The sequence below is a fragment of the Calypte anna genome, chromosome 15 (assembly GCF_003957555.1).
Source record: "Calypte anna isolate BGI_N300 chromosome 15, bCalAnn1_v1.p, whole genome shotgun sequence".
NCBI lineage: Eukaryota > Metazoa > Chordata > Aves > Apodiformes > Trochilidae > Calypte > Calypte anna.
This window is the reverse complement of record NC_044261.1, coordinates 11,828,807-11,844,066: the sequence shown is the minus strand read 5'-3', so window position 1 is coordinate 11,844,066 and position 15,260 is coordinate 11,828,807. Positions and strand designations below refer to the sequence as shown.

At 49.4% G+C, this 15,260-nt stretch overlaps 1 protein-coding gene across 1 annotated transcript in view; it reads left to right on the top strand.

Moving 5' to 3' along the window:
* The window catches only part of NF2 (neurofibromin 2), a 48,635-nt gene that overhangs the window by 8,692 nt on the left and 24,683 nt on the right, over positions 1-15,260 (top strand). The window contains 8 exon segments of the mRNA XM_030460441.1: positions 2,867-2,992; positions 4,549-4,671; positions 6,800-6,883; positions 11,611-11,679; positions 12,472-12,554; positions 13,160-13,235; positions 13,500-13,511; positions 13,513-13,635. Of these exon segments, the coding sequence (XP_030316301.1) occupies positions 2,867-2,992; positions 4,549-4,671; positions 6,800-6,883; positions 11,611-11,679; positions 12,472-12,554; positions 13,160-13,235; positions 13,500-13,511; positions 13,513-13,635 (696 nt within the window).

Sequence of the window (15,260 nt, the reverse complement as noted above, 5' to 3'; positions counted from 1 at the left end):
GGGAAGAGCTGTGTCAGGTGGGGGTTGTTGATGAAGATTTTTGGGGGGGGAGGTTGAGCTTTCTTCCAGCATCGTGCTCTGGTGGGTGTCTGAGGGTTTTTGTAGTGTAACAAGGCAACCATGTGCCCCTAATTGCCAGGGAGTGGGCATGAGCTTGTGTCAAGCCCACCTGTGCCTAATTAGGGTGGGCCCCCACTGCACATGAGCAGGACCAGGGGGCCAATAAAAGGTGAGGCCTGAGACACAAGCTCAGCTCAGTCCCAAGCTGGTCAGCAGAGAGGCCAGTTGCTCTTGCAGCAACAGCACCGATCTGGGCTGGTCAACTCTGAGAGCCATAGGCTTAGAGCATTGCTTGTGAGTCTCTGCTGGAACACCTGGTTGGACCTTGAAGTGCCGTTCCCTAAGAGAGGTTCGTCTTGCTACAGGTTTTTTTTTCTCCCGTTTTCTCCTCTTTGTTTGGTTTGCAGGAGCTCGGAGCAGTTTGCAAAATTGTCTTTGGGCTTCAGGTGTCACTTTAGCGCTGGGCTGGGGAGCTGCCAGCCTGTCCTGGCTCTCCTGCCCAACAGCTTTCTTCATCTCTTTTTCTTCTTCATTTTCTTCCTGGGTTTGGTTTTGAGTTTGATGGCCAGGAAATGTGGCAGGCAGTGAGATGGGGCCTCTCAGGGCAGAGTAAGGAGGTCCTGAACCTCTAAACGAGTTGGAGTTCAGTTGTCAAAAGCTGCCACTGGGATGCAGATGGTCCTTTTAAGTACCAAGGCATGGAGTGAGCTCGTGCATGGTGAAATCAAGGTGGCTGCTAGTCCATTTCTGGATTTAATGAAGGTAATTTAACAGAGAACATTTGGCAAGGCTGTGGTTGGAGACCTGAGCACCACGCAGGCAGGAACGTGAAATCTCTTATTTGTGCCATAACCTACACGTGCAGTGATAGAGCAGCAGTGTAAAATGGAGCAGCAGAAGCAATCACTTCAAATAACCCCATCACCAGATCAAAATTGCAGAGGGGAGGAAAACACAATTGCTGGAAAACACAGTTGCTTTCCTGCTGGCTCCTGGTTTTTTTTTTGGAACAAGTTGGCAGCTTGGTTTCAGGGCTGCTCTAGCTGGTGCTATGGAGTGGAAAAGGTTTTGGGGGGGATATTTGGTGGGGAATAAGAGTGAAACTCTGGCACGGGTTGGTTCAGTGAGGAGCTGAAGGAGGTAGAATTGGTAGGGTTACAGCCCACAGCATAGCTGGAGCTTCCATATCCTATGGGATGTGGAGTGATGGGTGGGGAGGAGAAGCTCCCATTGGGAGCAGGAGCCTCACCTAGGTATGTAATGGGCTGAAATGTGGTCTCTGCAGAAAAGGGGGGGAAAACCAAACCCAGACAAACAGATAATGTTTTATGCAAAGCAGTTTAATCCTGGTGAAGAACCAGCCCTTTTCTGGCAGCCTGTTTTGATGTGCCTGGAGGAGTGGTGCAGAACAGCTCTTGAGATGTCTCGCTGCTTTTTGGCTGAGCCCTCAAGTTAACCTCCCTCTTAAAAATAATAGTCAGGGGCAGGGCTGCAGTCTGAGCCAGGCTGTGCCGAGCTGGAGCTCATCACAGAGACTGGAGGTTGAGGAAATGTGTGAAATAAGTGGTTTATAATTACAACACTGCAAACCTTCCTCCTCCTCCTGGCTCCTGACCTCAGGGTGCTGACAGCACTTGACGGGAACCGTGGAGAGGCTGAGCGAGCCATCCGGGGGTGGTGATTTTTTGGAGGAGAGAGTCGATGTGATTCTGTTCTGGGACTGTGTGTGTGTGTGTCCTGGGAAGGGGGAGAAGAAAATGAAATCCTCATTTAACCAGATCCAGCTGCGTGGCAGTCAGCTTGTCCTCATCAGCTTTGCCCACGAGGCGGCAGTGGGTGACAGCGGGAGCGCTGTGTTGTCCCGGCACTGCCGCCCCTTGGTATTGATGGCACCAAGATGGAGTTATAGTGACAGGAGCATGTGCTGAGCACCTTTGGCCCCAGGGCTTTAGAGTACTGGACAGATGTCTTGGTCCAGCAGTTGTTTCCACCCCACAGATGGGAGAGCAGAGTGGCTTTGGCACATCAGATTCATTTGCTTTGTGTCCCTCTTCACCTTTCTGCCTCCCAGCACCTCCTGGTGTGATGAGCAAACTTCTGCAACGATGTGGATGTGGCTGCAAGTGTGCAAGGACACTGAGCAGGGCTGATTTCCTCTGCTTCTGAGCTGCTTTTTTTAACCAATATTTTCAGCAAAGAAAACACTTTGACTCTACCAAAGTGTGCTCTGGGAGAGCTGCTGACTTCAGGGATAATTTTTTTTTTTTTTTTTTTTTTTTTTTTGAGCTCTTTTTTTTCAGTGGCTCTGGACAAATGTGCTTCATACACAGATTGTTCCACTTGGGGTTTTGGGGAGCAGGTTGCACCCCTGTCTGTGAGCTCCTGTTGGTGATACTGGAGTTCGTGCCAGGCTTCCTGGGGCTCTGGTAGAGCCACAAAGGGATGCTTAGAGCAGGCTGTTGTAAGCAGTCTATGGCTCAAAAGGAACCTCAACAGACCCTACAGGTCCTCTGCTGAGTGTTGGTGGGCTGTCAGAGGAAGACAGGGGGGAGGCTTATATACAGTGTTGTTTGCAGGAGTGGAGAAAATAAGTCAGCTCTCAGTTTCCTGGTCAAGGAGGAGGTGGTGCTCAGCTGGTGAGGTCAGATGGATGTAACCTATGCTTCTTTAAGACCTTTCCTTAGGTGTGGAAGGTGCCTTCTCCATGCTCCAAAGGCACTCTAAGGTGGAAAAGGAATGGATTTGTTTGAACGGAGATGAAGTTCTGCAATCCATCTAACTCTGCTTCCTGTTTGCTTTCCTGCAGGTGAAGTGGAAAGGGAAGGACCTGTTTGATCTTGTGTGCAGGACCCTGGGACTCAGAGAAACCTGGTTCTTTGGGCTTCAGTATACTATCAAGGATACAGTGGCTTGGCTCAAAATGGACAAGAAGGTTGGAACCAAATTCTTCTTGAGAAGTGGTGTGGGATGACAAAAGAAAATGTTGGGGAGGGGTTTTCTGATTACTCAAGGTCATGTTGTGTGTGACTGCAAAGCAACCCTGGGTGAAGTGCATCTAAATCTCATCCCCAAGGCATCTGTACCTCGCAGGGGGAGCCCACCCCAGCACCCTGTGAGGTACAGGCAGCTTCAGCCTCTCCATACTGAATCCCTGAACTGAAGCATTCTGCAGACAGCTGTGCTGGACTTGCATGTGAATAATGGCAATGAAACCTAAAAGTGTCTCTCCTGTGCCACTGAATGGCAAAACAGTTAGCCAGAAAGGTCAAGGAATGGGATTGTCCCCCTCTGCTCTGGGGAGATGCCCGTGGGGTCAATCTGGGTCCAGCTCTGGGGTCCCCATCAGCAGAAGGACAGGGAGGTGTTGGAGCCAGTCCAGAGGAGGCCCTGGAGCTGCTGGGAGGGCTGGAGCAGCTCTGCTCTGGAGCCAGGAAGAGAGAGTTGGGGGTGTTCAGGCTGGAGAAGAGAAGGCTGCAATGGGGAGACCTTAGAGCACCTTCCAGTGCCTGAAGGGGCTCCAGGAAAGCTGGGGAGGGACTTGGGACAAGGACAGGGAGGGATGGGATGAGGGGGAAGGGTTTCCAGCTGCAAGAGGGGAGCTGGAGAGGAGATGTTGGGAAGCAATTGTTTGGTGTGAGGGTGCTGAGCCCCTGGTTGCCCAGGTTGCCCAAGGAAGCTGTGGCTGCCCCATCCCTGGCAGTGTTGAAGGTTGGATGGGGCTTAGAGCACCCTGGGCTGGTGGGAGGTGTCCCTGCCCTTGGCAGGGGTGGCACTGGATGAGCTTTAAGGTCCCTTCCCACCCAAACTGGTCTGGGAGTCTGTGAAAAGTGCAGTTGCATCTTGGCTTCTTGTCTTGTTGAGCTGTACAAAGAGCTGGGGAGGAGTGAAACCAGAGGAGTGAAAAGGAGATGGAGACCAGGGAGGAACCCAAGCCTGGTGCAGGGTAGGTTGGAACAGTGATAGATGTGGTTCTGTTTGTGGCCAGAGGATGTGCCACTAAAACCAGACAGTCATGGGGACACTGAGGGAGGTCTGGGTGTCTCACAAGATTTAAACTGATATAAGTCTGACCTGGCTGGTGCCAGCATAGTAGAAAGGAAGCAAGGATCAACCTTGAAGTCCAGGAGGAGGTTGTAGAGGTGAGCAAGGAGGAGTTCTGCTGGTGGCACAGCAGGGTAGAGCTCTGCCAGGTTGAGAAGAAGCAGTGTGCTGGCAGCAGGTCAAGATCAGCCTCTCCCTCTTATTTCACACGCTCTTTGTTTGTGCCTGTTTGTTTCCTTGCATCCTTTGAAGTGTCAGAAATGCTTGGTTGTTTTCTTTCTAACTGTGGTTTCTGAACTCTTTAGGTTGGTTTGTCTGTTCTAGTTGTCTAAAGTGGTTGACAAAAGGTGTGGTGATCCCAAGGGAAGGGAGCTGGGTCTCGCTCCCAAGGACTGGAGCACTGAAGAAGTTGGGAAGAGTTACTGAGTGGCTCTTGTATTCCTACAGGTTCTGGATCATGATGTTCCAACAGAGGAACCTGTCACCTTCCACTTCCTGGCCAAATTTTATCCTGAGAATGCAGAGGAGGAACTGGTCCAGGAAATCACCCAGCACTTGTTCTTCCTGCAGGTAGGAGCTGTGTCTGTACACTGTTTTCCAGCCCCAGAGAGAAGGAGCTAGGGATGAGCAGCAGTGTGAGGCTTCAGGGTCAGAAAATTGCTCAGCAGAGCATGGCTCCTCCTCATTATGTTCCCACCTCTCCGAAGGGAGTTGTTTTCAACAACAAAAAAACTTCTTAAAATAGGTCAAAGATGGTTTGTCTGGATGAAGCAGTCCCAGATGCCCAGACTTGCAGACCTTATAAACTTGCTGTCAGGAGTGGTGAGGTGATTTGTGGCCTTGGTGTGAGATAGAAATGAATCTGTGAGGTGTGGGCACAGGATGGGGGGTGCTGGTTGCCTTGGTTACCTGATGGTATCCTGAGGGGAAGCTAAGGAATTTCCTCTTGGGGAACAGAGTGCAGCCAACCTGTTTGGTGTTCTGGCTGTCCAGCAAGGCACTGTGCAAAACATCCTGCATATAACTGGAGCAGAAGATCCCAGAAGCCCAGCTCTGTTGGAGACTGATGGCAAAAGCAGAGGAGAAGGGGAAGACCTCACAGTCCCCCCTGCCCCAGGAGCTCATGCCCTGATGTTGGGAACCATGTTGAACACACCTTCAGGCTTTTTAATTTTTTATTTAAAGTAGGCTGCCAAACTTCTGTGTGCTGAGAACTCAGCTGACTTTTTTGTGGCAGTGCTGGTAGCAGAGAGCTTCTGGCACAGGAGCTCCCTTTCAGACCAGCTCAATTTTCTGAAATTATGTCCTCTAAAGGGTTGTGTCTCTTATGGTTGCAGGGAGCAGGGTAGTCCTAGGCAGACTGCTGGATACATCCTGGCATCTTGCAGCTGCTCTGTGGCTGTTAATTTGAAGTTTCTAAAAGAAAGAAATTAGAAAAATACAGGAGGACTCACAGCCTGAGCTTTTTTACACCAAGGGAGTGGCATCCTGGATTTGGATGCTCTTGGAAATACCATTGCAGGCTTCAGTGTGCCCTGGCCTTTCAGCTGGCCAGCAAAGTGACTTCCTTGGTTCACCTCTTCCGAAATTCATCTTTGTTCTTCAGAGCTGAAGGACCTCTGATTGCCAAGTACTGCTGTTAATTCCCAAGGCCTCGTGCACTTGTGTCTCTGCAGAGGTATTTTTAAGGGTCTCATTTGCCATGGGCTTTATCCTTGATGAGGAAAATGCTGTTAGCATCTTAGAAGAAAATTAGGGAGGAAAAGCACTTAAAGCTGTGGTTTAGAAATGCAGACCATGACTTCTCTACCAGAATTTCTGATGATGAGGGGAACCTGGGCACATGGGAAACCAGAGCACACATAAGCTTGCAAGCCCTCCTGTTTTTATCTAAATCCAGGAGAATATCTCCTGTGATTATGTTGTAACAAACTCTGAGAATTCAAAGCATGTTTAAAAGTCAAATTGATGTTGCTGCATCTCTGTGACAATCCATTTAAGTCTCCCAGGAAATAGTATGCTTTTTTTCCCCTGACTTTATTCAGGAAAATTAAGTGTGCAAAACCAAAAAACATTGAACATGACAGGTTTAATTTTTTAATGCACAGAAGCCAGGAAACACAAAGCTGAGGCTTTTGGGAGCTGCACATTGGCTCTCCTGGGAGCGTGCCCAGGGCTTTGCCTGCTGCTGAAAAAACTGCCAGAGAGTGGGTGGGTGCTGCTGGGGGGTTGGAGGGAATTAGCCTACAGCACAGGTGGGTGCTGCCTTGTACAGAGTCCTGGATATCCCAGAGCACAACCTGCTCAGAGCCTGAGCTGCAAACTTCTTTTTTTTTAATTTGGTGGTGTGTCTCTGTGTCATCTCAACACAGAGCTGGTGCCTTAAGAGGTTTGATATCTGTGTTTACATGGATGACTTTTCAACCCCCTTGCCTTCAGCAATGACATAAAGGTTCTGTCATTTTTCCACCTGGAAATTCAGCTCTTCTTCACAAACTTGTGTGAAAAAGGTGGCCTGTGAAAACTTAAGCCCTTCCCAGCCCCCAGAGACTTCCTGGTCCTGAATTGGAATTAGTGGTAGGAAAATTGTTAAGTGTGTGCTTGACAGCTGAAGTTAAACCAAACTGCAGCCTGTGGCAGTGGTGTTACATCCTGCCCCACTAAATGTGTGGTTTTTGTCCTTTGCTGCTGCATGCAGGTGAAGAAGCAGATTTTGGATGAGAAGATCTACTGTCCTCCTGAAGCTTCTGTCCTGCTGGCCTCTTACGCTGTCCAAGCCAAGGTAGGCCCAGGGAGGTTCTCTGTGTGGCAGCTATCCTAGGTGATGGGAAAAGAGGTGCTTTGCCACATACCTGCTTCCCAAGGAAGGGGAATCATAGAATCATAGAATTAGCCGGGTTGGAAGGGACCTCAGAGATCATCTAGTCCAACCCTTGACCCACCGGAGCAGTTGCTAGACCATGGCACTGAGTGCCACATCCAGTCTTTTTTTAAATGTCTCCAGGGACGGAGAATCTACCACCTCACCGGGCAGTCCATTCCATAGCCTGATCACCCTCTCCGTGAAGAAATTCTTTCTAATATCTAACCTAAACCTCCCCTGGCACAACTTAAGACTGTGTCCTCTTGTCTTGTTGATGGTCGTCTGTGAAAAGAGTCCAGTTCCCACCTCGCTACAGCCTCCTTTCAGGGAGTTGTAGACAGCAATGAGGTCTCCCCTGAGCCTCCTCTTCTCCAGGCTGAACAGCCCCAGCTCTCTCAGCCTCTCCTCATAGGGCCTGTGCTCGAGTCCCTTCACCAGCCTGGTTGCCCTCCTTTGGACCTGTTCCAGGACCTCTACATCCTTCTTAAACTGAGGGGCCCAGAACTGGACACAGTACTCGAGGCAGGGAGAGTTGTTGAAACTTGGGAACTGAGGGGACTCCACTGATGATTTTGCTTTCTCCACACTGCTGATTCCTGGCTGCCTTTAGACACTGGCCAGATTTTTGTTTTCTCTTTCCAGGAGCCTCTTTAGCAAGTGCCCAGCTTGTGAGCTTGCAGTGCCTGCTCAAGTGTGGCTCACTGCTGGAGCAGGTGAATTCCCCAAGCCCCTGCTGTTTTGGATCTTTTCCCTGTTTTTGCCACTGTAGCCAGAGGCAAAAGAGCTGTGGAGCTCCCAGCTCTGCTGCTTTCCCAGAATACTTGTCATCCTGATAACTGCTTTATTTGGAGGGCTACAGCTTGCCACAGAAATGTTAGCATAGGGTTTAAAGGGATCTTCCTGGCTTCTCCCTTTAGCTTGGATTTGATCTTGTGGCCTCACTAGACAGGGAGGAGTCAGTGGTCACTGAGTTCCTCTCATTCCCTGGTTGAATTCTTTTTGGAGGCAGAGTCAAGTGTGTTTTGCTGTGGATTTATTTAGGAGAAGGCACTTTTCCAGGCTGGAGCATGCAGACTTAGACAGCTTGCAGCAGCTCACAGCAGGGGGACTCCTGGGACAGAGTGAGCAGCCCTGGGCTCAGAAGTGGAGAGGCTGATGCAGGAGGGGATGCATTTCAGCCCCGTGGAACACGGAACATCTACTGCTGCTGCTCAGCTCAGGAGTCTTCTCACTTAGCTCAGTTTATGGCTGAAAAGATAATTTCTTGGGGAAAGGAGCAGCAGGGCTTTGCTCACAGCCCAGTTCCATTATGGCTGTGGCCTTGTGGTCATGCTCAGTTCTGACTCCCTGCATGGCTTGTGGCTAGCAGGAGCCATGGGCAGGTAGCCCTGTCCTGGGTCTTGTTCCTCTCCTGGAGGAGCAGAAGTTGGGTGGCTCTGCTCAGTGACACCTTCACTGCCTGAAGAGGGGGGCTGACCCAGGCTGGTTGGGAACAGAGGCAGTGTCCCCACTGTGGCTTTGGTGTGTTGCCTCATGACCTTCCTCATCCCCCTTTGCCTCTGTGGTTGGCTGCAGCCCTGGGTGCTGTGCAGCAGTGAGGTTTTTTGATGACAAATGTTTGAAATCACTAGAAAAAGCTGTTTTGTGCTCATAGTCAGAATATTGATGGAACAGTGTCTTGCTGGAGAGCCTCATCAGCCAGGACAAGACAGGTTGCTGGTAGAAATGTTTCTGTTTGTGTGAAACATTCATCACTCTTGCTCCAGTCTATGAGTAAAGACTTAGTTGTTTTTTTTCCTCCACTGACCTGCTGAGCTGAGGATACACAGGGGATAACTTTTCCTGTTACCAAAAGGAATAAACCACTGGGTAAATACTGAGTGCAGTTAACTCCTGGCCCTGGCAGCTTCCGCTCCTGTGGGTCAGGAGAGGGGTGTAAGTTAGTACAGTTACTCCAATTTCAGTGTGTAGGCTGCTGACCTTGTGCTCAGGAGCACACTCAGCACTTGCTGGGCTGGAGGTCAGAGCAGTTCTCCCACCCTTCAGTTCTGCCCAGAGATGTGCACAGGTGGAAGTGAGGTGCCTGTCCTGATCTTCACTGGTGTGCTTTCCGTGGCTTTTCCTTGCTGATCCCATGGGCAGGGTTTCCCCTTCTAGGTTGGGTTTTTTTCTCAGCTGAAAGCACGTCCTCAGTAGGGACCTAGGAAGAAAGATGCTGCAGGTCACCTCCTTCCAGTTAAATAGGATAATGATGTCCTTTCTGGCAAGAAGTGGCCACTGAGCCCAGTAATTTCACTAATACTGTGCTGATTTGCATGATTAGAGGAGTAATAGCCTGACATAGCCGTGTGTTTGCAGCCATTTGAGTGACAGCCAGGTTGGTTTGTGCTGTTGTTGCAATAACCAAAGAAGCACACAGGTCATAAAAATAAAAGCTTTATTTATTTCTATATCCTTGTATTCATTTAGGGAATTACTCTGTGTTTTCCCCTCTAACCCACTGACACTGCTTCCAGATCCTGGAGGCAGTTCAGGTTTTAAATAGCCAGGAGGGATGTGGAATCAACTGAAAACCATGGCCTGGCAAGAAATGGCAAGGGCCAGGAGGTTCTTCCTTTGCTTGCCCCTTCAGTGCAAGTCACCCTCCCAGCACTTCAAATCTTGTAGCACTAGCAAAGAGCTCCCTTATTTTTGTGGGACTTTTTTTTTCACTATCAATACTTGGTGTTAATAGTTGGAAGCTGAATATGTCTCCATTTAGCCCGGTGTATGAATGAGGTAAAGGCAACTTGGTGTAACCACAAGTATTAATCATGTAGTTCAATTCACAGGAGCTGAAATTCCCTGACAGATTTGGAATAATGACTGAAATTGAAGAGGTCTTTAAAAGCATTGCTTTTGCAGAATCATTTGAGCCAACATCTACTGCAAGACTTTAGACATTTGTTGATTTTATAATTAATGTTCTCATCCACATTCCTCCTCAGCACAAATACCCCTTTGGGACACAGAGATATTCCTCCCCAGGTGAAAAAATCAGATAATCCAGACTTAGCCTTGGATCTCCATGGTAGATCACAACAGAAAATAATCACGTTAATCCTATTTGCTATTATTTTCCTCACCTAAAAATGATGTATTTTCTGCCTCTCCAAGGTTACTGGAGCTCTTTCCTGTGTCAGTGCCAGAGTTTTCTGACAGTGCTGTTCTCTTATGATGTGGGTTCAAGGGATGTGTACTTGCTTCCAAGCCCTTGGAAGACAGACACTCTGCTGAGCACCCTCCTGAATGAAATCCCTGGTGGTTTTTGGTTACACGAATTGAAGTCAGAGCCAGTGTGGGTTGGTGAATGCTTCCATGGCATCTGCATTGGCTCCAGAGCAATATTTGCTTCTTTAGTCCCCACTCGGCGTCCCTGAAACGTTGCTGGCTGGGCTGCAGGGAGGGTGTACGTGTGAAGACTGTGGAGCTCTGGGTGTTGGTGTCCATGGTGCTGGTGTTGAAAGGAGCCCAGAGATGGAAGCTTCCTGACTTAGTACCAACCACTGGGGTGGGGGAGTGAGGGATAACTGAGTTCAACCTGCCGAAGCAGGATCCCCCAGGGCAGGTTTTGGGTTTAAAAATCATCACTGTTTTGTGCTTCCTGAGCTGAGGTTCCTAAGGAAAAAACCAGGGAGGGAAGGGCTGTCTCCCTGCAAACATTGCCAGGCCTGGTGTGAGGGTGCTGCACAAATCCTGTCTGGCAGCTGAATGACAATTCCTGCATTTCCTCTCCGTGCCTCACAGCCCTCGTCCCGTTCTCTGGGATTTGCTGGGTTATTTGAGGTGCTGTTTGCTGGCTGTTTCCAGCCCTCTTGAGCTGGACAGGAGGTAAATTCATTTTCACCTGCACTGCAGGCACGCTGGGCTTTTCAATCTGTTAATAAGCAGGTTTGTTTCTCAGGCACTTTATGCACTGCTCCGAAGGCTGGAAATGGAAACAAATATTCCTAATTACAGCATGCACTGAACAAAGCTGAATTGGATTCCATGACCTAGTTGAGCAACGGACCCTCTGGCAGAAAAGCTGACACTTGTCTCAGAAGAGTCTGTCACAGTCCTGGGGTTTTTTTGATGTTTTGTTCATTAGGGGGCTGAGCAGTGACAGAGAAACCACCATCTGCCTTGCCCAGATTGCAGCTATCGCTCAGTCCTTGGGACAGGAACTCCTTGTCCCTAGGGGGTCAGCAAGGACCTTTCAGCTATGGAATGAGTCTTTCCCTGCATTGCAGGATGTATTTTCTGGCCATGGCAGTTAGAGGGGAATAGAATTGTTCAGTTGGAAGGGACCTGCAGCAATCATCTAGTGCAGCTGGTGGTGGTGGACATCAACTGATGGTCGACATCAACTGATGGTGGGAAGTTTTGTTCTGCTTCCACCTCTGCTGTGTCTGTAGAAGGCTGTTGGTTTCTATTAGCAATCAAATGACTAAGAGAATATTACATTCTCCAAGCAGCACATTTTCTCCACTCTAACAGGTTGTGACCTAACAGGTGTCAGCACTCTGCATTTGCGTTCTCCTGAGGGGTGGGTGTGGAAGGATGAAGAGTTTAACTTGCCTGTGATCTTAATGTGGGGTGGGCACAATGTTTGTGCTTCTTTCCAGTATGGTGACTACGATCCAAATGTCCACAAACGAGGCTTCTTGGCACAAGAGGAGCTGCTCCCAAAACGGGTAAGGAGCTCAGCCAAGGAGAGGAGGAGGCTTCCAGGCCTGGTGGTCTTTTCTCTAACAGGGAGGGTCTCAGGGGACTGCCTGTGAGATGCACCCTGCTTTGCTTTCCTTTAAACTTCCTTACCAAGGCAGAAGGTTCAGAAAGAGGTATTGAGAAAGGAGAATACCATCTCAGGAGTAAAAGTTTACTTTCTTTTCCTGGTTTCATCCTGCCTATGTCTCCTTGTGGTGCTCTGGTGAGAGCTTTCCTGTGGTGAATGCTTGGGTGTTGGGTGATGGTAGGGTGCAGGGCTGAGCCTGCCCTCCTGGGAATCATAGAATCCCAGACTGGTTTAGGTGGTATAGGACCTTAAAGCTCCCCCAGTGCCACCCCTGCCATGGTCAGGGACACCTCCCACCAGCCCAGGGTGCTCCAAGCCCCATCCAACCTTCAACACTGCCAGGGATGGGGCAGCCACAGCTTCCTTGGGCAACCTGGGCAACCAGGGGCTCAGCACCCTCACACAAACAATTGCTTCCCAACATCTCTGTTCCGTCTCCCCTCTTGCAGCTGGAAACCCTTCCCCCTCATCCCATCCCTCCCTGCCCTTGTCCCAAGTCCCTCCTCAGCTTTCCTGGAGCCCCTTCAAGCACTGGAAGGTGCTCTAAGGTCTCCCCATCTGTCTCAAGGTGGGATGTGGGGCTGGGGTGGGGTCCCTTGGGGCTGGGGGGTTTCTGGCTCCCTTGCTGGCTAAGAAGACTGTGACAAGAGCAGCAATGTCACTTGGCCTCTTGTCTCCCCACCTCTCTCAGGTGATAAACCTGTACCAGATGACTCCAGAGATGTGGGAGGAAAGGATAACAGCCTGGTATGCAGAACACAGGGGCAGAGCAAGGTGAGTGTGTGCTGGGTGGTGGCTCAGGGTCAGTCCTCTTGCCTGAAGGGTCACCAGAGCTTTGAGAGCTTTGGGCTGAGCTCTGCAGGGTGAATCCAGCTCAGCTCTGCAGCAGCCTCAGGAAGGACAAAGGGCTTTGCTCTGCATGTTACCTGCTTACTGAGAGGATACTTGAGAGAATTTGGGACCGGTGTTCAGCAAGGGAATCTCTCTGGGGCCTTTTGGGCCAGGAGAAGGAATGGGGGTTCAGCTGGATGAGGTGTCTTGCTGCCTTGGGTAGTGAAATGCTTCTTGTCAGATATCTGAAAGAGGGGCTGCCCAGCCAGGGATTTTTCTGTGTGCTTCAGGGACTGGGAGAGGAGACAAAGCCAGGCTTGAGGTGCTGTGTGTGGCTTCAGCAGCCATGAAGCTGCTGGCAGGCTGCAGGGTGGGATTTGCTGTTGGGCTTTATTGATCTTGCCAGCAAAGCCAGGCTTGACCTGTGCAATCAAGACAGTCCAGGCTCTAAAGCCCTTTGTGTGTGTTTAGGATCAGAAGGAGCAGCCATCCCCCACTCTCTGATCCTCCCCAACGTTTTCACACTGACCTTTGTGTGTGTCTGACAGAGATGAAGCTGAAATGGAGTATCTGAAGATAGCTCAGGACCTGGAGATGTACGGAGTCAACTATTTTGCAATCAGGGTGAGTGTGGGTTCTGGGTCATGTTAATCTTTCTCTTGTGGGTTCCTGTGAGGCTGGAGGAGTAGAAGCTTGGAGAGCCAGCAGAGCCAGGAGGTGGCTGCAGTGCTGTGGGGACAGTCCCTGGGGCAGCTCTCTTGATGCTCCCTGCTGGGGGGGGGGGGGGGGGGTCACTGCTCAGGGCTGGTTGGTGAAGCTGGCAAGGGTTCATGTCAGCCCCTCCAAATGCAATAAAAGCATTTTCTGCTCTTTTCTTCCCTCCTGCAGAATAAAAAAGGCCACTGAACTGCTCCTTGGGAGTTGATGCCTTGGGTCTTCACATTATGACCCAGACAACAGGTTAACCCCTAAAATCTCCTTCCCATGGAACGAGATCCGGAATATCTCCTACAGTGATAAAGAGGTATGGCTGCATCTCCCCTCTCCCCTGAGAGCAGTAAAGAGCACAATTGCAATTTAAAATTATTTCTCTTGGCTTCTCTGTCTGCTGTGCTTGCTATCATAAGCTTAGCTAAGGGCAGCTTAGCTTCTTCCAATTGAAAACTTAATTCTAAGCCCTTCTGAAACCTTCCAGAGTGGGTATACAAGAGGTCATCTGGGAGCTGTTTTGTTTGGTCTTAGAGTATATTCAAACCTTCTCTGTTATTTTTTTTCCAGCAAACAAAATTGCTTTTGATGTTCTTAGCCCTAACATCAGAGTTCAGGAGTTGAGATCTCTGCTGTATATATTAATGTGTATATAGACTGTATAGATGTGTTCCTGGTGGGAAGAGCTCTTGCCTCTTGCCATATCATTACATCATCTTGAGTTTTCAGGCTGCTGGGCTTGGCATAACAGCTGGAATCTTTTTAGAAAGTTGAGTAATTTTAAACCAGCTATTGGATAGATGTTTATTAAATCCAGAGCATAAATATGAATCTTCTGCATTGTTGGCCACCAGGTCTAGTTGAGAAGAGCAATGAAATGGGCCATGGAGGGGAAAATGATCAGCTCAATTTTCAATCTGAGAGAGCTGTTGAAAGAAACCAGCTGACTTCACGTTGAGGAAGAGAATTAACTTCTTAATTAGAAATTGTTTTCTAATCTAAATGTGCTATTGATCAGGGTAAAAGCTAAAGGTTGCTCATCAGCTGCATTTGTTACATGTCTTGGGAAGTTTTATTGTAATGCCATGCTGGCATGATCTTGTTTTACTCCTGAAAAACAAAGAGCTTCACAACTCTGCAAGACAGAGAGCTTGGGAAGCTTTCCTGCTGTCTGATCAGGCACTGCCTCCTAAATCTGAGGGCTAAAAACCTCCCTAACCAGGCCTTGGACACCAAGCTGTGATCAAGCTTTCTCCTGGGGGAGAGGACTGCCACCTTCCATCAGGTCAATCATCTGTGTAATAAGGTGATCACAAATAACCCTGACATGATAGTAAACAGGTTTAATAGGTGTGACACCACAGAGGGCTTTAATTTGTCAGAGCAGACTGACAGTTTATGTGGCACTGAAATTCCTTCTCCCAGCAGATTTCTACTCCTGATTTCAATGACTGGTGAGGGTTTTACCAGAGCCTGAGTCCAGGGACATCCATGCATGTCTGCCTGTGTTAGAGCCTTAAAAGTTTGGCTCTTAAACTGACAAAAGAGACCACTGCCTGAGTGAGCTGGGCTGAGCCCTTCCCTAACAGTGCTGGATTGACAAATAGGCCCTCTTGAATGGACAGAGACTGCCTGCTTCACTGCTGCCTCTTCACTCAGTTATTCTTGTAGTGCATGGGTCAGTGGTGGAATATGTGCCTCTCTTCTTAAAACTGTGGTGTTGTGAAGCACTCCATCTTTTCAGGTTCCCTGGGGTTGGGTCAGAGACTTCTGTCTGTCCTAGGGCTGACCTGGTGAAGCTCTGGAGCCTGGTGATGACACCTCTGCCCTCCTGAGACCCTCTAAGGCAAAGCTCTTTGGGAGAGGGTAAACCCAGCCAGGGTGAGAGCTGTTGGGTTGGCACAGTCACTAAATAGCAGGGGAGTAATACTTTGAATTGCA